This window comes from Tribolium madens, unplaced genomic scaffold (assembly GCF_015345945.1).
Source record: "Tribolium madens isolate multiple individuals breed KSU strain unplaced genomic scaffold, Tmad_KSU_1.1 Scaffold_3;HRSCAF=73;Tcas5.2_LG2, whole genome shotgun sequence".
Classification (NCBI taxonomy): domain Eukaryota; kingdom Metazoa; phylum Arthropoda; class Insecta; order Coleoptera; family Tenebrionidae; genus Tribolium; species Tribolium madens.
The window spans coordinates 4,757,584-4,776,740 of record NW_025401006.1 but is presented as its reverse complement, the minus strand read 5'-3'; the positions used below and the strand labels follow the sequence as shown (position 1 = coordinate 4,776,740).

The following is a 19,157-nucleotide window of genomic DNA, read 5'->3' as shown; positions in this document are numbered from 1 at the left end:
CAACAATCGAACATTTATGCGTTCAATGGCGACTACTTAATAAAATGTCAATATTTAAAATTAAGTTTATTTTGTTTTTATCTTTTATTGTTACTTTCAATACAAATTACAATAAACCTTGTCGTTTGAGATCTTCGTAAGTTTTTCTGTTAACGACATTCCCTTGGGAATCTTCATACTCTTCCTCTGTTTCAGGTTGCCAACGCTCTGCCTGTTTTTGCACTTTGAGTTTCTCCCAGACTGGAAAACAACACGTAATAAGGTGAGAAATAAACATTTCAAGTTCTTACGTGCTAGGGCGTCCTCAATTTGCGTCACGTTTGCAAAATGCGCGGTATTGGGGATCCCCAAACATCGCATTCCGTGCGCATGTCGCCACTCTGCGAAATGTCTTTGAAACGCTTTTGGTCCTTTATAAACGTAATTTCCGCAAATTTCACAATTGTAACTGATATTCAAACCGTGGAGTTTGTACAACCAATACGGGATAGGCTGTAATAGCAAAAATTATAAAAAACAATTAAAAATTACAAAAATACAATACTTTGCCATCCCAGCCCAAAGGCAAGTTTTTGGGGTTATAGGGAACGTCATCGTCGGCTTCATCAGGACTTTCCTCCTCACTCTCCTCATTTTCACTATCGTCCCTTTCACCATCCGTCCGCGCTTGTTTCCTCTGGACATTTTCTTTAGTTGCGGCGCGTTGGGGGGCCACCAGTTCTGCCAACCTGTAAACTTGCGCCTCCAGACAAGCCAACTCTCTTTGCCTCAGTTGCTCCTTCTCTTTACTCGCTTTTCCTGATTTGTTTTTAGTCATCAAGGATGGGTCTAGTGAGCCTTTACCTTTGGTTGAAAATAAACGCTGGGCACGCTCTTCCAGCGTCCTAAATAAAAAATTATTTTTTTTCTTTGAATGTTTCTAATAATTACCCGCCACATTTTAAGCCAAGGGCCATTAGGGCCGACTTCAACCTGTCCAAACCTAATGAAGCCAATTCCTCCCAACTTGAAAATGCAGATAAGTCCAAATGGGCCCCAACGTTTGCCAAAGCCGACCCTGTCTCTTTCTACAATTAAATAAATTAGTAAAATTATATTTTTAGTTTTTTTTTATAAATTACAGGCCATCCTGGAACTGTCCCATTTTCCCACTGTACCATAACATTATCAACTTCGTTTTGTAAATCTGCATCAATGTCCATCAAAGGTTTGACTCTTTGTACAAACCAAGTTAAATACTCAATCAAACAAAGCAAATATTTGCGATATTCCCCAGTTTTGCGTTCTTTGGGAATATCATAAAGCTGATCAAAAGTGCCCAAATATGTAATATAATCAACTTTTTCAATACCTTTCAAATTGATATATTTTTCATAACATTCATGCAAATCCAGGTATTTTCCATAACCTTCCTCGTCAGTAAATTCAACCAAATCTTAAAAAAACGTAATTAACATAATTGAGGCCACACAAACATTACAAAAACTCACTTGCCATTTCCTCAGTTGGATTTTCACGCGCTTTGGCCAATTCATCAAATTCAACAGACATTGGAATACTTATCTAAAAAAAATATATTATCCAATCACACAATCACTTAAAAAACGTTACCTCATTAGGGTGCTTCCTGTAAAAATCTTTAATCTGCTTGAGACGATTATAAAACTCCTGAAACTCATTAGGACCAGTGAGGGCGGCGACTTCTGCTTTTCTTTGCCCATCTTTGTCCTCATATAATTCAATTAAACGATCTGTAGACGTCATATACTTATCTAGTAGGAATTTAAGGCGGTAATCCGAGTTTATAGCCTCGCGGTACTAAAATAACATTACTTTATAGAGGAGCAAAGCGCCACGAGGCTCAACTCACCGTTGTTTTTTTATGCAAAATTTCTTTAACCATTGCGTCAATGAGACGCTCTTTTTCCTCGTGATAACGCCGTTGCTGCTCCAAAATCGTTTCCATTGCAGCTTTTTCAAGAAAATTGTGCAATATTTTTTATTTACTAGACGCCATCAAATGCCAAATGTCAAAAAAACATCAAACTATCAAACAAGAAAATCACTAAAAACAATCAGAGGTTTTTAAAATCAAATTTAATATTTTTTGTGACACCAAATATGTCCATAATGCAATTTCGTGTAAACAATTGTGGCCAAACGATTTTTAAGAGCTTGGACATGATGAAACAATTAAATTAAGGGGCTTGTTTAGCTACTACTTTTGCGACTTTGCGTTGGTAGCAGTGAGTTTTATCGTGTGTCAGAAGACAGGTATTTTTCTCATTTGCGCCGTAAAAGAAGTGTTGTTGCTGTTAAAACTTGAAAATCGAAATGAGTCGCGACGAGTCCTTCGTTGCTGTGAAGAACACTGCAGAATCCACAGTTCCATCAATCGGGTCCGATGATGAAGATTCTTTCGTCGTTTTGGAGACTTCAAATTCCATCAGTGAAAGTCTGGCTTGTAGCCCCCCTAGAGACGAGATTTTAGCCCCAATTAGGACAAATAAAGTACACGAAATGGAAAATTTAATCAAGATGAAAATATCGCAAATCAACGTTGACCCATTGCCTGAATTACCAGCAGCTGTTGATGCAATTGTACCCTCAGTTGCAAATATTGCAATATCGCCGGATTCGTCATACGAAGAGATTCAGAAGCAAGTGGAAGAATTAATTAAGGAAAATGAAAAGTTGAAGAATATTATTGCACAAAATAATATCAGCATGAAGACACAGTATACTAGGTTTTTGGCCTACAAGGATGAGGTCACCAATGTGATGAAGTCTTACAAAGACAAGTTTAACGAGGCCAAAATGTGCATAGATAAGTGTAAAGAAGAGAATACGAAACTGGTTAGTGACGTCGAAGTTTATATCAATCTGAAAAAACTTCATGAAGAAGAAATTTTGAATTTAAAACTGAAGATTAAGGAATTGGAAAGTTTGACAAACGGGCCAAATTTACAACTTGTTGACACAGGAAAAGTAGCAATGATGAAAGAATTAGAATTGAAGCAGGAAGAAATTGAAAGACTGACGCAAAAATTGGAAAAAGTACCGAAATATGAAGAGGAATTACAAATCAAGCAGCAACAAATTGACGACTTTAAATTGGACGTCCTCGCTGCGAAAAATCGCGAAAGCGACTTAATTGACGAAATTCAATCACTGAAGATTACAACCACACACCTCCAATCAAAATTGGACAATGTACCAAAAGAAAAGGAGAAACTCGTGCAATCAGCAACCTTTGTTCAAACCTACGAACAACTCCTCAAATTAAAAGAAACCGAGATTCTGAAACTGAAGGAAGAACAACAAAGAACCGCTTTTGTCGAATCCACCCTCAGTGACGAAATTAAGAACTTAAAATCGCAACTGAAGGAACTTCAAGACAAGTACAACCCGCGTTTATCTGAAGATTACATCCATTCACGGGCCCAATTGAGCGTTGCCCAAAGGACGATCACAGCATTAGAACAGGAAAGAGAACAGAAGATTAAAGAAATGGAAGATATGCGTAAACTTCTTCAAGACAATGCCAGTGCAAACGACGAAATGTTCGCATTGAAGGAACAAATCGAGCAGTATAAGAATGACTTTGAAGCAGAGAAGAAGAGCAAACTTGCGATGAAACAAGAGAAGGATCAGATCGCTGAAGATTTGCAGAATTTGCAAACGAGAAATAAACAGTTGCAGAATGAGGTCGAGAGGTTGAGAGCGAGGAATGAGCCGCCGAGGGCTGAGGGGTACCAATGCCCCAAATGCTCCTTTGGGTTCAGCAATTATCAATCGCTGGAAAATCATGTTCATAGGTGCCTAGATTTAGACGGTTTTCCCTAAATATATTCTCTGACTAGTATTTGTTATCGTTCTTACACAAATATTTAAAGGAATTAAGATTAACAAGGCCATCATAATTAGGAAATGTGTTATTTTGATTAGTTTATTTTTCTTCATTTACAACAATAAAAACGAGTTAATTAAGTTTATTTTATTCTTATCTAAATACCCCAAGATTTTTATAAAATAAAAGATTTTCTTGGTTCTAAATTTGGCAATAGGGCTCGCAATTAATATTTTGGCAGATAGAAGTCACGAGGAATACCTAAAAGGTTTCCAAGAAATAAATCTATTTTTGTCTATCACGTAAATGAGTCATCATTGAATTGTTATGAATCATCATGTTATTGCGATTTTTGGGGTACTTGGGATGAATGAAAGGTGGTGTACAGTGCATAAAGATATATTTAAGTCTTCATGTACAAGCAATATTACATAATGATCCGTATAATAATAACCCTACAGTTTCGTGGGAGTTAGCGATCCCCACTGAGTGCTTGTGCCGGACTTTGGCCCAGACGTGAGGCATACAAACACTGCGCTTACACATGTAAGAAAAAGAAAGTAAATATTCGAATAGAGAACAAATTATTCACAAGTTAACACTTGTCCCTATCGCCAATCCCTCGACACCATTGCGCAACTACTACATTATACATAGTGTTATGTTATAATTATATATTCTAACTTCAGCTCGACAATCGGCTTGTTTTTTGGAGCCACTAGTGAAGCTGTATCATTCATGATCCAAATTCGGCTACAAAAGATAATCAAGTAAAACAGTTTATTTCATAAACTATAAGCAGTTAAAAACCAAATAATGGGACATGCAAACAACATACTACAATTAGAATAATGATCTGAATAGGTTTTTTTTCCTTATATACACCGAATGCAGGCAAGGGGGCTCGTGGCCTGTATAATGGGCCTCCTAAACCAGACACTTGCACATGTGTGTGTACTTCAAGAGAGATACCATAAACAAAAACTAGTACTAGGTTCTACTGTAAAACTTGTATCCCAAAGATCACAAAGATGTAAGCTAAATTTCGCACGATGGACTTTGTCAAAAATGCTTATAGTTCAGTTTGGGTCATAGTCAGTGATTACTGGTTCCACTTCGACATTCCCGCCCAACCCTACAAAAATAACCCCAAACACAATTAATACACCAACTCAAAACCTCAACAACAATCCACTCACGTGTTGCGATTTCTCTTGTATATCATTCAAATTCGGTCGGCTACCGTCCCAAGACAAATCTTTCAATTCCACGGGTATGAAATCGGTTGGAGGCCGCCCTATCGGCTGCTGTTGCAACAGGTAGGGCATTGGTCCGTTCGAGAAATTGTGGGGGTTCTCCAAAGGCATCGCAGCCTAAAAAATACCAATGAAAATTATTTGTACGGTTATGTCAAATTCATTTTTTTTTCACTCCATAAGAAATTAAAATACTCACCGGAAACTGATCAACATACTGCGGCAATTCCTCGGAATACACCTGTTGTGCTCTACCCACTCCATACTCATTATTTGGCCACCTTTTCTCATTTCCGTACATCCAACACCCGTCCATATTCGGATACTTCCTCCTTTCCGTCCCAATGGGTTGCGGCTGCTTCCTATCCTCACAATACTCCCCTTGCATCCCCGGCAAATTCGGCGACATATTCGGCGAGTGATTCACCATCCCTAAATCGGGTCCATTTTCCAAAACCTCACTCCCCGTAACCCTCGCCAATGTCTGCAATGTCATCCCCGTCGCCATTCCGCTAATCAACTCGCTCTGTTGTTGCGTGAACGGCTGCTGCATCTGCATGAGAGGCCATCGCGACCTATGGTACGAATCCACTCCTTTATTTCCCGAATAGAGGGCGTTGTTATTCGGGATAAATCCGTTATACATTTGGGGTTGTTTAGGCATGGCATTGTAGACGGTGCTCGAAAAGTCGGGCGCTTTGGGATTGAGACGCGAGACGCTTGCTAGAGGCATATTAGGTTGGGGGTAATTGAGGTTTTTCGGATAGGATTGTAACAGTTGAGTGTCGTTGAGCATGTGGGGAATGTTGCCCGGTTTAAAGAATTCGGAGTAGAAGTTGTCGTTTTGAGAGGTCGGCTGGGGGCGAATGTTGCTCCCGATTGGGGGGAGGGGTTGAGTTTTGGCCGGTTCGGGATACACTTGAAATGAGGAACTGGCCGAGATGTTTGGAGGTGTTGTACTGTTGCTACTAGTTTTAGAGGAAACGGGAGAACAGACTGTTCCTCCACGATATCCCGGAGCTTTAGACACGTCCACTATTTGAGGAGGATCCTGATCGATGAATTTTGTTGGGATTACGTTTTGTGTGTTGGTACCACTCGCAACTGACGAATAATTATTCTTCTGAGATTCGTGTTCGCGCCTCCACATCGGCTGATCTGACGTAAATAACGAATATTGTGATGGCGTTTGCAAACCCTCATCTTGTATGTTGTGAGTCAATGGTGTTGTACTTCTCGCCGCTTCTGAAACCGGAACTGTGACATTACTTGGAGGTGCATTTCCAAAAATTTGTCCTTTTCCCGGACTTTGATAGTGTTGCATATTCGGCGGTGCCGAAGCTGTCGGAGTTGGCCGATTATGTTTGGGTGAGGTTACGGTGTTGGTAGAACTGTGAGGTATCGATTGAGGGGAAATCGGACCGGCGGTGGTCACCGGAAGCCCCAAATTCCGACCCTTGATCGAGATTGACAATTGATTGACTGTTGTTTCGGAGAGTTTAGCGGCGAAAGTTTGTGTCGCTGTTGTTGTAATTAGTTTGGTAGGGCAATTCGTCGATGATGAGGTGGTGTGAGGGGCTGATGCACGGGCTGCTGCGATTTGAGCAACGGCATTTTTCAGACGTGGGGCTGTTACGCGTGACGTTATTACAGGGACGGCTCCGCGAAGTTTTACGGTTGTCGTAGACGAACGCGACGATGAACTCACCGAAGGTGCGACCGTTTGGATGGTTTTTGATTGAATCGTCGTTGTTGCAGATGGTTGAGTCACGGTCAAAATTTTACCAGCGACTTTTTTCGTCTAAAATGTCCAAGTAAATTTCATTTGTCGTGATATTAAACATAATTAACTTACCCCGATTTGAGTCTTATCCCACAATGTGGTCGTACTCGATGCTGTTTTGTTAGTTTTCGGAAGCATTTGCAAAATATCTACATCGGGATCTTTAATCAACGTCGCAATCAACGTATGTGCTTGTTTTGTAACATCCGGTGCGCCCCTAATAACCAAAAAATCAATCAATAAACAAAAAATACAAATCACTTCGACTTACTTAATCGTAATAATCCTCTCTCCTTGTCCTTTACTCTGCTTTTCCACTTCGATATGAGCCCCCGTAGCACCCCTAATCGCATTAATATTACTCCCACCTCTTCCTATAACTCTCGAAATCGCATTTAACGGTACTGAAACTTTCTTAACTCCGGATTCGGACATTGAAACCGTCTGTACTGACGATTTCCTTACGACTTCCTTCCAACCTTCCTCTCGTTTTGACGACTGTTTCGGACTGGTAGATGTACCGTTTTTGGTGGTTTGATTCTCGTCATAATTGTGTGCCTTTTTCGATTTGTTAGAAACATAGTTTTCATTCCCAGTAGCTTCGAAATCGTCACGTTCAGCTGGACTTTTCGTCGCTTCAAACACAAGACCCTTTCTGAATTGTTGAGCTGATTTTTTATTTTCTGAATTTTTCTCGTTACGTTTTTCAGGTGGTTCGGTTAGGTTTTGCGATTTACTTGAACCGGCTTTGGTCGAAGGACTGCTTGTTTTCGAATTCGAATTAGCTTTCTTTTTCTTTTTGTCTTTGCGCTTGTCATTCGGTTTGAGGTCGTTACTTGAGCAACTGCCTTGGCTGTTGGCATCTATTCCACTATCGCCTTCTTCTTTATCGGCGGAATCGCCGTTACGAATTGCCGGATCGATGTTTTCTTGGACGATATCCTCCTCTTCACCCTTATCGTCTTCAACGATTTTCTTATCTTTATCGTCGTAATTCTCGTTCTTTTTGTTCTCTTCGAGTAATTTGCGTCTCTCTTCTTTCTTTTCGAGTTTCTTCTTCTTCTTTCGTTCTCTTCTCCGCGCAGCGGCAAGTCTCTTTGTCTCTTCACGATTTTTCTCCATATCTAACTCCTCTAATAAAATCGTCGCATTTTTATTCGCCTTTTCCGCCTGTGTGTGTTTCGCGGTTTTAATTATTTTCACACATTCGTGACATTTCTCTAATAATTCTTTATCACTGACGGTTGAAATGTAACGGGTCATTTCTTGATCGCTCGGAAATTGTGTCACGTGATGTACCATCCACTTAACCACCTTAACGTGTCCTTTTCGGAACGCCGCCATCAAACAGGAGACTTTTCTATTGTCTTGCGAGTCAATATCAGCATTGACATTATACAATAATTCAACAACGGCTAAATGACCACCATTTGCTGCCAACCAAAGTGGAGAATTACCTTTTTTGTTCTTAACTTCGATTTGAGCGCCTCTACAGAGAAGAAGTTCTACGAAACGAACATGACCTTTATCGGCGGCTATGGTTAGGGCAGTGTCACGTGACGAAGGGACTGGAGTGGCATTCACATCGGCACCTTTGTCGAGAAGAACTCGGCCAACTTCTACATAACCTCCGCTCGCAGCTTCCATAAGCGGCGTAAGGCCAGTCTAAAAAAATATTTAAATAAAAATAATTGACATTGAAATAAAACAATTACCTTAGCTCTGTGTTCGACATTAGCTTTTCTATCTAGCAATAAGCTGACAACTTCATGCCTCCCTTGAAAACACGCCAGAGTTAGCGCCGTGTTTCTATTGGTCTCGATTTGAGCATTGATATCACTTCCCATATCTAGCAATAGCTTAACAGCAGCAGTGTGTCCATTCATTGCGGCCAACATGAGTGGCGAAATCCCCAATTTACTCCCCGTACGTGAATTAATCTCAGCTCCATGACTCAAAAGCAATTTTATTATGTTGACATAACCACCTGACGCGGCTAAACTCAAGGGAGTATAATCGGAGACGTTTCTATGTTCCTTGTTGGCATTTCTATTGAGAAGGAGTTCGACGACTTCATATCGTCCTCCCGAACAAGCGAGACTCAGAGGTGTGTCTTTTGTTCGCTCGGATTGCGCCTCGATGTCGGCATTATGGTTGAGAAGGACTTCGACTACTTTCTCATGACCTGCAGTAGCGGCAAGAATCAACGGAGTGAAACCTTTTTTGTCGCGGTGTTCGATGTCAGCGCCACGATTTATAAGAAGGTCAACGAGGTCTTCATGACCGCCGGCACAAGCAAGAGTTAGAGCGGTGTCGTGGTTGCTGTCAGTTTTGGAGTCGACATCCAGACATGGCAAGGAGGTTTGACATTGAGGGGCCAAACCGTTGTACTGGTTTATAGCTGAAAAAAAGTTGAAAAATAATTAATAAAAATTTATGTTCAATAAAGAAGTTGAATAAGAAGGCCACTCCACACTCCAGTACCTGCATTATTCGTCCCAACTTGAAAATTCTGATTCTGATGGAAATTATTCCCTTGCACATTCTGATTCTGATGTCTGATTACCCGTCCCTTCTTTACTTTCATCCCATCGACTGTTTTCTTCTTTTCGCTGGCTTGTGTAGTCTGTGTTGCAGCTTGCACTTGATGACTTTGCTGTTGGTGTGTTTGTACCAATTGTTGGTGTTGCGTGCACGAAGCTTGACAATGATGTCCTGTTTGTGGGGGCGCAGTACTGACCACATGACTACAGGGCACCTGTGGTGTAATGTACGGCTGTGCAGACGTACCCGGTATCGAGGTTGTTGGTACCACAGTAGCGGTTGTTTCGCTCGTACTCGCACTCGGACATGCTGTAAGTCGGTTAATGCAAAAAATTAACAAAACCAAACCGGGTGAAATGTGTTAGTTAGGTTGGGGATGGTTGAATTAATCACCTAATTGTTGCTGCATTAGATTAATTCCAGCTTGAAATCCGGCTTGGTAGATAGCACCGCTTTGTTCTTTGTTTGGCATACCTGCAGTGGTCAGGTAGTGTTCGTAAAGGGTGTGGACTGGGACTTGAGTACCGTTGGTCGGCACGGCGAAGTATTCCACACGGGATAAGTCGGTCTGGTTTTGGAGGTCCTGTTGGCCGGCGAAAGAGGCCAACATTGTTTCGTCGATAGCACTTGGATAAGGTTGTACCTAATAAAAATTATAAAACAACCAAATTATATTAAATAGTTGATAAATACCTGAAGATTATGCTGATTTACACTTTGGTCATTGGTATCAGACGTGTTGAAAGATTCAAGCGTTTGAACAACATCATCCACTGTAGAAAAATCTTTTTCGGTCAGGTCTAATTTAGTCACTTTACCATCTTGGACATAATCATAGAGATCTGAACGCGTTTTTGGTTGCTAAAAAAATCTCCAATGTTACACAAACTAAAAAAACAATTGAAAAATTACCGGTGATCCGACAAAAGCTGCTCTAATCGACGTATTTTGAAACTGTTGTAAAATCGAAGCTGTTAAAAGATTCTCGTGACTTTCCTCTTTCAAAACTAATGACTCCTGATCTAAAGAATCCAAATCTAAACTTTGCACATTCAGACTTTCCGAAATATTTAAAGTCTTTTCACCAGACTTGACTTGTTGCTGTTGCAACTGAATCGGACTGAAGGTTTGTTGTCCGTATAAATTCGATTGGTATTGTAATTGTTGTTTTCTGACATTTTTGCCTTCTTTTTTCGAGACCGGTTTCGCCTTGGGTCGATCACTGATCGCCGTATTCTAAATCGACGAATCAGTAAACAAAACACTAGTGCTGATTATGACCATTACCTGACTAACTTCTGCATGTGACGTCACACTTTGAAATTTAATTGGTTGAGTAGTGGTCGTACTGGCAGTGGGTAACGCGACGGTGGTCGTCAACGGCGTAAAATAAAACGCCGGTTGGCTCTGATTTTGAGTGAATGTATTCGTGTCTCCGCTTACGGCTAATTTGAGAGGTGACTGTAGACACGTCGCTCCTCCTGTGTAGAAAGTATTGGGGACTTGTAGATTGGGTGAAAATATGGAACTTGTCATGCCAGGCCCTGATAAATACGCCGCATGGATTATTATTAAAATTAAATTTATCAAAAACCATGCGGAGTTAAGGTTACTAAAGCACAACAAGCGCCACTACGTGAATAATAATAGTCGTACTAACACAAGGTGAGGTGATTGTAGTGCCATCTGCGAAAACCTAACTCTCTTTGTGTAACAAAAAGCAACTTTACTGACAAAAAAAAATTGGGCACGACACAAACTAGGAAAAACTGGCATGCAACACAAACACTGCCGATTGTCAGGTGTTTGTTAAATATTTTTTTAGGCTTACAACAAAGCAGAAAGGTTATTTATACACAATTTTTTAATTTCGTGCATAAAATGATACGTACCTTGCTGCTGTTGCATTGCAATGTCAATATTTAACATAGGCAGTGTATTATTATTAGCAGCAGTGCATTGATCTTGAGGAATTGCATATTGAAATAGATGACTTTGAGAAGATTGCTTCCCGTGAAGTTCACGTTCAACACGCTAAAAAATTGAACGTCGTTCAACTTCTCACACTTCTATTTCACCTCACAACTTACATGCAACTCCTCAAGAATCTGTTGTTTTTGTGTTGTGCCCTCGTCAGATGACACTACATTGTATTGTTTCTTACGACATTTGATAAAATCGATTAGCGTACTGTTTGGATCTTCTTTGTTGAGGAAATCCTCTTCAAAATCGGTCAAAGGTAACGGTTGGGTTCGGACTTGTTGGGCTTCGGCCGAAGTTAAAGTACCGTCGAAGACGGCACCGGTTGAACGACTTTTCGCCAAGAGGGATTTTCTAAAAGTGGTTTGATTTTGCTGATTTTCGGAGGTTCGACTCGAAGTGGTGGATACTTGCTGTTTGGATACGTCCAGCGATGGACTTGAATCGTCCTGAGACACTATCCGAACGGCCTCGGGGACTTCCTGCAAAGTGGCGCCTAACAAAACAACAAATAAGTGGAAAAAACACGAAATAAACACTTTTTTTTTACCTAGAGGTGGTTGGAAAAAGTTGATCGGTTGTGGGGGCACGGTGGGTGTGATTGGTGAATCAGGGCTACCAACTTGTCCTGGAAGCATCGACAAATTGGTAGCCGTTGTAGCCCCTTGTTGATGTTGATTGATCATCATATGTTGCATAGAATGCGGATAATCTAAAAGTAATTGCACTACGTTCGTATGTCCTCCTTTAGCCGCTTCAATCAACATAGTGGAATTATCCTAAACATAAAAATTTGTAAAAAAAATTGATTTTGTTTGCCAAAACTCACCTTTAATTTGTGACACGGATCGGCATTATGACTCAATAACAGCTCCACCACAGCCAAATGACCTCCAGCACACGCCAACGACAACGGCGTGTGATCATTATTCGTCGTTTGTCTTCTCACATTCGCACCTTTCGATATTAAAAACTGCACAGTGCACAAATGACCGGCACGACACGCCTTCATCAACGGCGTCCGACCTCCTTCCGACTCGTGCTCCAAATCGGCGTCGTATTGCAGAAGAAGATCAGCGACGTCGGTATGACCATTCTCGCAAGCGTAGGTCAACGCAGTATCCCCTGTTTGTGTCTGAGCGAGAACATTGGCATCGTTCTCTAACAGAAACTTCACCAAGTCCAAATGACCCTCTTGTGCCGCTTCCATCAACGGCGTAGACGCCCCTAGCTCGATATCGGCTCCTCCTTTCAAGAGAATATCCGCGACCTCGGTGAAACCCCCACAACAAGCCAAAGTCAAAGCCGTCTCCTGCGTCTCATCCGTCTGGGCATTGATATTCGCCCCTTGCCCCAACAACAAATGCACCATTTCCTCATGCCCCTCTCTTGCGGCTTCCATCAACGGCGTGTACCCCTCATCATTGACCTCCTCGATGTTAGCCCCCCTTTCTATGAGCAACATAGCCAAATCGACATGACCTCCACACGCCGCTAACGTTAACGGTGACTCGAAACTATCCGTCGGCATGTTAACCTGAGCCCCCGAGTCAAGCAAAAGACGAGCCACTTCGACGTGTCCATCCATCGATGCTTCCATCAACGCGGTGTGCATTTCATCCGTCTTGTGTTCCTGATCGGCTCCTGCTTCTAATAAAAACCTCACCATTTCTAAATGTCCTTTATAACACGCTAACGTAAGCGCCGATTCTTTAAACTCATTCGAATGAGTGTTTATTCCGGCGCCTCTCTTTAGGAGAATTTTCGCGAGATCGACGTGACCGGCACTCGCGGCCTCCATAAGAGGCGTGTGCCCATTTTCATTGTGATCTTCAACGTTAGCGCCGTTCTCCAAAAGGAATTCGACGACTTTCGTATGACCACCGGCACAGCCATACATGAGAGGGGTGTTGCCGGAGGTGGATTGGGCGTTCACATCAGCGCCGTGTTTCACTAGGAGTTTTACAATGTCGAGATGGCCGGCAGATGCCGCTTCCATCAAAGGAGTACATTCTCCTTTGATGCCTCGGTCTTCGACGTTTGCATGCATCGCTAGTAAAACCTATACGAAAACTAAGTAAAACAAATTGGGTAAATTTGGGAGCTCCCACCTGAGCTAGTTCATAATATCCGGCACTGCACGCGAGCGATAAGAGACTCTCTCCTTCTTCAGACGTTTCGTGTACGGATCTACCTTCTGTTAGAAGCTTTCTAACTGTTCCGACATCACCGTCGGTACAAGCTTCCACCAGGGAGGTTTTCTCTGGTTGGGTACGAGGGTTATCCGAACGCATTCGAGTCAGAGCAGCGGCTGCTTCATCCAATGCACACGATACGCTCGATGTTAAACGTCGCAAAACTTCCGGATCTGCTAGATGTTTACCATCTTTGGCCGCCAATTGGCTGATACCTGAAATTCCACCATAACAGAAATATGTATATTAAAAAAAACAAATAATTGCCTTACTCGTAACATTCGGTTACTTATTTCTGATACAGTGTGTTTAGAACCAAAAACGGATTTTTAGCATTACTCCTACGCCATAATCTAAGTATTATCTGATGTAGGTCAATATAAACGAGTATGCGGGAGTAAATACTGCCTAATTTCATGCCATTATTTTTTTTCAAATAAATTTATGAATAGACATTACAAAAACAATTGATTGCGTTACTGTTTTTTTAATTTGCAAAAGTTTTTACGTAACTGGAATTGTGTTAATTATTGATTGGGACAATTACGTGAAGCACTTGTTATTGTTTTTCATTGATAACGTTTTTTGTAATATCAATATCAAACAAAGTCGACAACAGAACGTATTTAATGTTTATTAAATTTGCTAAATTATTATTTATATGATTTATTTGTAAAAATAATATCAACTTGACGATCGGTCAAACAAAACTAAGACAAAAATAAATGCGTCCATCAAATTCAAAAATTCAATAGAAAAAAAATCAAAGCAAATAAATATTTTTTCATATAGTGATTTTTACCTGCAGCTTGAAGGAGAGCCTCAAGTCGAGCTTGAGTTTCCGGATCAACGGCTCGATCTTCGTCCGGATTTAGTAGATATTTAGCGGCGACGACTTGAGTATCCTCCTCGAACTCCTGATCAATCATAAATGACTCCACCTAAATCATATTATACTACTCTCAAAACGCATTCATTCGCACTCATTCTTCCAAAAAAAATCCCGCCCCGCAATTTATCGTTTCCGTGCCCATTTTATCCGACAGACACAAGTCGCATCAATTTCTATTTCTTAAATTAACAAATAGGAAAATCAAGCTTTGTTAACAGTGAAAAGTTTAGCATCTGCTTAACGTAACATTAATTACCGACAGGTTTTGTGTTATTTTGTTGTAATGATGAGAATCGACAGTTAAACAGTTAATTGTAGAGACAAAAAACAGGAAAAATTTTCGTGATAATCGGAGTTAGTGGGCAATTTTTAGAAAAATGAAGCTTATATCGCTTTTTGTACATACTTCGACCGTTACTTCCTCCAATAGTTTGTCAATTAGCTTCTCGTCTTCAAACGAACATGCGCTAGCCTGAAAAAAATTGTTCCATTATCAACTTTCAGGTTTTAATGATAATAATTGTTGTTTTTTCAGTCCGGTTAAAACAGGATTTTTTTTATCACAGATTTGAAAAATCTCGACAAGTAAACTCGTGATTCTCTATCTGAAGCAATTGTTGCTATCGACAGGTAAAAAACTACAGAAAATTACTTAACAATCAGCTCATGGTCGTGAGAACGAGCTTCCAAGACAGAGAAAGTTTTTCCAAAACGTAGTTTATGTTTTTCCATCATTTACATAAATCGAAACAATACGAGGGCAGAGTGAAGTTAATGAAATTCTCAATTCATTATAAATGGGTACAATTGCTTGAAATGAATTTTAAAAATATTAAGTAATACTCAAATTTTCTCTTTTTTATTAAATTAATTACAACCGAACGTTCAAATGTCTAAATTAAATTAAACCAGTTTTATGTAATTGAATGTTATTATTTATATCAACCTGCAGACAATGTTATTAGACTAACATTCACTTCCGGACGTACGTCCTTAAAGGATACGGTGACGTAGAGGAAAAATAAAATTACGAGAAAGTGAGAGGATGATGATATCACATGTTAAATGCGCTGTAGTATGCTTCAATTAGAATTCTCGGGCGATAAAACCACTAATACTTTTCCGGAACTACCAACTATTGTTAAATAAAAATCTGAGCTATTATTGTCGTAGTGCAAGTCATTTTTGGTGAAATTGCAGCGAATTAATTTGCGGTTTTAAAAAATTAGCTAAATTAATAACTATAATGATTTGTGGAATTTGTTTATTCCCGACATAAAGTCATCTAAAAATACTCCAAATACAAATATTCTCACGACTTAAAAATACACACATTATAACCTGCAAAAACCTCCTTTGTTAAAGCCGCTGGAACTTAACATTAATAAAATAACCAACTGATAAATTGTTGCCGTTTAAATTTTAATGAAGTTATTAAACCATATGAACACTTCCGGTACCTCTCGCGACTGTCTTTTGAATCTCATTTTATCAAATTTGAATGAATGAATTATCTCGGTGTCATTGTTTTTACAAACACTTCCTAGACTTATCAGGCATTGCACTTATTGAAACTTCTTGCAAATTTACGTAATCATGTACTTATGAATGAAAACAATATATAATTTAAAAGAAAAGTGTCACACTTGAATTGCCCGCGATTTTTTCCAATTTTATGCTCTAATTGGAAGAGATTGTCTAATTGTCAAAGATGCTGTTTCAATTGTGTAAACCAGAAATTAATTAGCACCACGGTGGTCGATTAAACGGAATTAGGACTCCAATATTTGCATATCGGTTAAGACATCATCAAGTGAAAATAATTAGGATTTTGAAACAAGTCGTTGCCCAACACGGGTAAATTATTGGAATTCTCAACAGTCGTGAAATTTGTGCAAAAACTAGTTTTTGTCAGTCGAATTTTTGACAAAAAATTACCATCAAGGGGGAGTGTCAACAGTTCCAGTGTTTTATACAATTTTTTTTCGTCCACAAAGCTGTCAATTGTATTGTCACAAACCTGTTGACAGGTGACAAAACTGTCAGACTTCCTCGCCGTTAATTCACCCACAATTTCAGCACCTGTAAGACACAACGACAACTATTATTTTGAGTTAAAAAAAATGTTTTAAGCTCTAGACTTGTTCTAGAAATTCAGTCAAGTCAAGTTAGTGTCATTTGTCAAAGGTAAACATAACCTAGAATTATTGTCAATTATTGTTAACAATGAGAGAAAGTCGCGGATTCCCCCACGAAAACGTCCGCATTGTTCTTGTAGATTCTTCTGGTAAACCTAGCGTGGAATAATAAAAATGTCGATGATTATTTTTTGATGCGTTTTTTGCAGATGGGAACATTGATGTGTCCAAATTAACGGTTCTCGAGTAGTAATCGCAGCGAAAAGTGTAATTTTTTCGGTTGTAAACGAAATAAAATCGTATTATTTAGCATCCGAAGAGACAAGTGGAATCTGAACTATGACACTGGTCAATTAAGCATGTAAATGATAAGGAATGTTGTGATTGCGCAGGTAGTTCCGTGCTACTTGTGTCTGTAAGTGTTTGCAAGGGGGCTGCGTCGCCCCCTGGCTTACATAAGGGCGTTCGGGGCACGAACCCGACGAAGGGCGAGTATCGCACGGCACAGACACGACTGCCACAAGATGTCTCTCGACATTAAGTTCATTGATACTTGGGCCTCGAGGCGAATTCGGGACAAAGCAAAATCCTACCTCTGAGACACTGTCCTCTTCGCTTTCCGACGAATCGGACATATATCGGCGATGTTCTGAATACGTTTCCGTCTCGGACTTTGCGGGACTCGAGTTGGAAGTTGAATGGGGAGTCGACGGTATTTCGTGCTGGACGTTCACTTTATCTATTTTCGGATTATCTGGCGACGATTCTTGTGTGACATTCTGCATGTTTGCCTTTCATTCAAACGAAACACAACGAAACTGCTGCGATTATTTTACTAGATTCACTACACGCACTTCAAAAAGTACATTCGTTACATCAAAATGTTCACGGTCGCCATTTTCTACTATGGCCGCTATAGCGAGACGAAAACCGAAGACACGACGGCTACGACCGAAACTCGAAGTGACATCTGTGCGAAAATATGCAAAAAGGAGGAAAATTTCCTCTGACACACTTTTATTCCAAATACTTACACAGATTCCTGTAATGTCGGCATCGTTCATTTCGCTACTCATCCACAGAGGCTAGCAAAAAATTTAAATTTTCAATACATGAGAATTACTTTGAAAATTAATTAGTTTGCAACCAAAAAAAAAATACATATGTAACTGGATATAATATTTTATTTAAATTAATTCAGTAATCAATGTGAGCTGGATGAAAATGAGTGAAGTCGTCAAAATGACAAGTAATTGTCTACTGCTTCAAGGACACTAATTTCATTTTCTGGTCCAGTAGCAGTCTTCTGACGGGGTTTTTTATTGGGGCCAATCCTGTCGTAACTTGGTTTAACGTTTTCGAAATGTTCAGGACCAGATGCATTCGATTTGGATAGCTCTCCAGATACAGAGCTGCTGCCGCAGGAGCATTTTTCTTACATTCTCTATGGATTAAGAGCATGTCTACTTTTTCGTTATTTGTGTAATAATACATTGTATTAACGAAAATTTACTGTTACTTTTTAAATGTCAAATTGAAAAATATGCAAAGTATTCTTGGATTCAATTTTATAATTTTTTAAAATGAGGAAGCTAGACGCCTATGTGAATTGTATAATGGGTTGCTGCCCAAATTATTTCAGAAGTAACTCTCCTGTGACTAACCCTGTATTTTCTGTTTCAACATTATCAAAAGGTTGATTTTTAAGTTTTTAGCCATTTCAAACATTATTTTTTTACCTTTTAAAAATTTTTCAGATAATTTTAGTCTCATTTGTTTGACCACTTGATTCACACAATATTTTTTTGGATCTGAATTTTTGAACGCTACATTGGCGGACACGGAATTTTGGACTTTCGGTTTTTGTAATTATTATCATGATAAGTAGAGAAAAAAATGACAAAAATTCAAAATAATTTATTAAAGAACCTGATTTCTAGGTAAAAATAGATTTTCCATAGACCAATCAAGAAACAAAAAACACAATCTAGCACGTTTTAGAAACTTTTAATAGGTATCATGAAAATAATGAAAATTTCTTTAACCATCAAATTTCATTTTGTTTATTGGTAAAGTTTTTGTCAAACACATGTAATAAATGCACAGTCGGTAGACAAAAAACTGAGACATGAAAAATTTGCTCATTGTGAATCAAACTTTTGAATTGCCACGACTGTCAGTTTAACCCTTTTGTCAAATTAAAAAAAGTCTAATTTTTCAGACGTGCAAAAGCAAACAAGCCTTCGAGATGGAGTACCTGAACTTTAACTCGCTATTTTTGTTAATATGTCATTAAAAGTTTAGAACAAAGCGGTTTCTTTAATCATTTGCCTTTAGAAAATAATAATTAATAAACATTAGGAGCTATAAAAAAGTGAACGTATTTTGAAAATAAAATTTTGTTTTATTTTTAAATTTCATGTTTTTTTTTCAAAATTGAAAATTGAATAAAATGTAGATTGTCGTAATCCTTAGAACAAATCCTTTACCATTTGGGTTACCATTTGCACAAATTAAAA

The 19,157-nt window shown here is 39.4% G+C and overlaps 3 protein-coding genes across 14 annotated transcripts; 1 reads left to right on the top strand and 2 right to left on the bottom strand.

Annotated features, from left to right (window-relative positions):
• Positions 1–51: 51 nt before the first annotated feature.
• On the bottom strand, positions 52–2,045 carry LOC123006953 (splicing factor 3A subunit 3). Its single transcript, XM_044401907.1, has 8 exons — positions 1,871–2,045; positions 1,612–1,818; positions 1,491–1,563; positions 1,122–1,435; positions 931–1,067; positions 545–884; positions 291–492; positions 52–240 (listed from the first exon to the last, which is right to left on the bottom strand). The coding sequence occupies exons 1-8, from the start codon at positions 1,964–1,966 to the stop codon at positions 107–109; spliced, it is 1,503 nt and encodes a 500-aa protein (XP_044257842.1). The 5' UTR covers positions 1,967–2,045; the 3' UTR covers positions 52–106.
• A 97-nt stretch (positions 2,046–2,142) lies between these two features.
• Positions 2,143–3,990, top strand: LOC123006951 (probable DNA double-strand break repair Rad50 ATPase). Its single transcript, XM_044401906.1, has one exon. The coding sequence runs from the start codon at positions 2,335–2,337 to the stop codon at positions 3,844–3,846; it is 1,512 nt and encodes a 503-aa protein (XP_044257841.1). The 5' UTR covers positions 2,143–2,334; the 3' UTR covers positions 3,847–3,990.
• A 243-nt stretch (positions 3,991–4,233) lies between these two features.
• On the bottom strand, positions 4,234–17,547 carry LOC123008290 (ankyrin repeat and KH domain-containing protein 1). 12 transcript variants are annotated; one of them, XM_044404066.1, is made up of 20 exons: positions 17,232–17,547; positions 14,907–14,972; positions 14,411–14,549; positions 13,525–13,823; positions 12,243–13,475; positions 11,964–12,192; positions 11,828–11,909; positions 11,524–11,767; positions 11,326–11,467; positions 10,721–10,977; positions 10,346–10,669; positions 10,127–10,294; positions 9,827–10,076; positions 9,374–9,742; positions 8,605–9,290; positions 7,161–8,554; positions 6,962–7,106; positions 5,306–6,907; positions 5,050–5,223; positions 4,234–4,985 (listed from the first exon to the last, which is right to left on the bottom strand). In XM_044404066.1, exons 1-20 carry the CDS (start codon positions 17,421–17,423, stop codon positions 4,953–4,955), a joined length of 8,028 nt encoding a protein of 2,675 aa, XP_044260001.1. In that variant the 5' UTR covers positions 17,424–17,547; the 3' UTR covers positions 4,234–4,952. The 12 variants fall into 12 exon arrangements, with proteins under 12 accessions (XP_044260001.1, XP_044259999.1, XP_044260002.1 ...); XM_044404064.1 differs by having other exon boundaries at positions 11,524–11,909; XM_044404067.1 differs by having other exon boundaries at positions 10,721–10,914; positions 11,524–11,909.
• Positions 17,548–19,157: the final 1,610 nt, after the last annotated feature.

Bases quoted from the DNA above. Each gene is read 5' to 3' on its own strand.
- LOC123006953 (XM_044401907.1), bottom strand. From the start codon at position 1,966: ATGGAAACGATTTTGGAGCAGCAACGGCGTTATCACGAGGAAAAAGAG. The intron at 1,564-1,611 runs GTAACGTTTTTT...TATTTTTTTTAG, and splicing joins ACAGGAAGCACCCTAATGAG to ATAAGTATTCCAATGTCTGT. The intron at 885-930 runs GTAATTATTAGA...TTTTTTATTTAG, and splicing joins CTTGGCTTAAAATGTGGCGG to GACGCTGGAAGAGCGTGCCC.
- LOC123006951 (XM_044401906.1), top strand. From the start codon at position 2,335: ATGAGTCGCGACGAGTCCTTCGTTGCTGTGAAGAACACTGCAGAATCC.
- LOC123008290 (XM_044404064.1), bottom strand. From the start codon at position 17,423: ATGCAGAATGTCACACAAGAATCGTCGCCAGATAATCCGAAAATAGAT. The intron at 11,468-11,523 runs GTAAGTTGTGAG...TCAATTTTTTAG, and splicing joins AGATTCTTGAGGAGTTGCAT to CGTGTTGAACGTGAACTTCA. The intron at 6,908-6,961 runs GTAAGTTAATTA...TGGACATTTTAG, and splicing joins GGGATAAGACTCAAATCGGG to ACGAAAAAAGTCGCTGGTAA.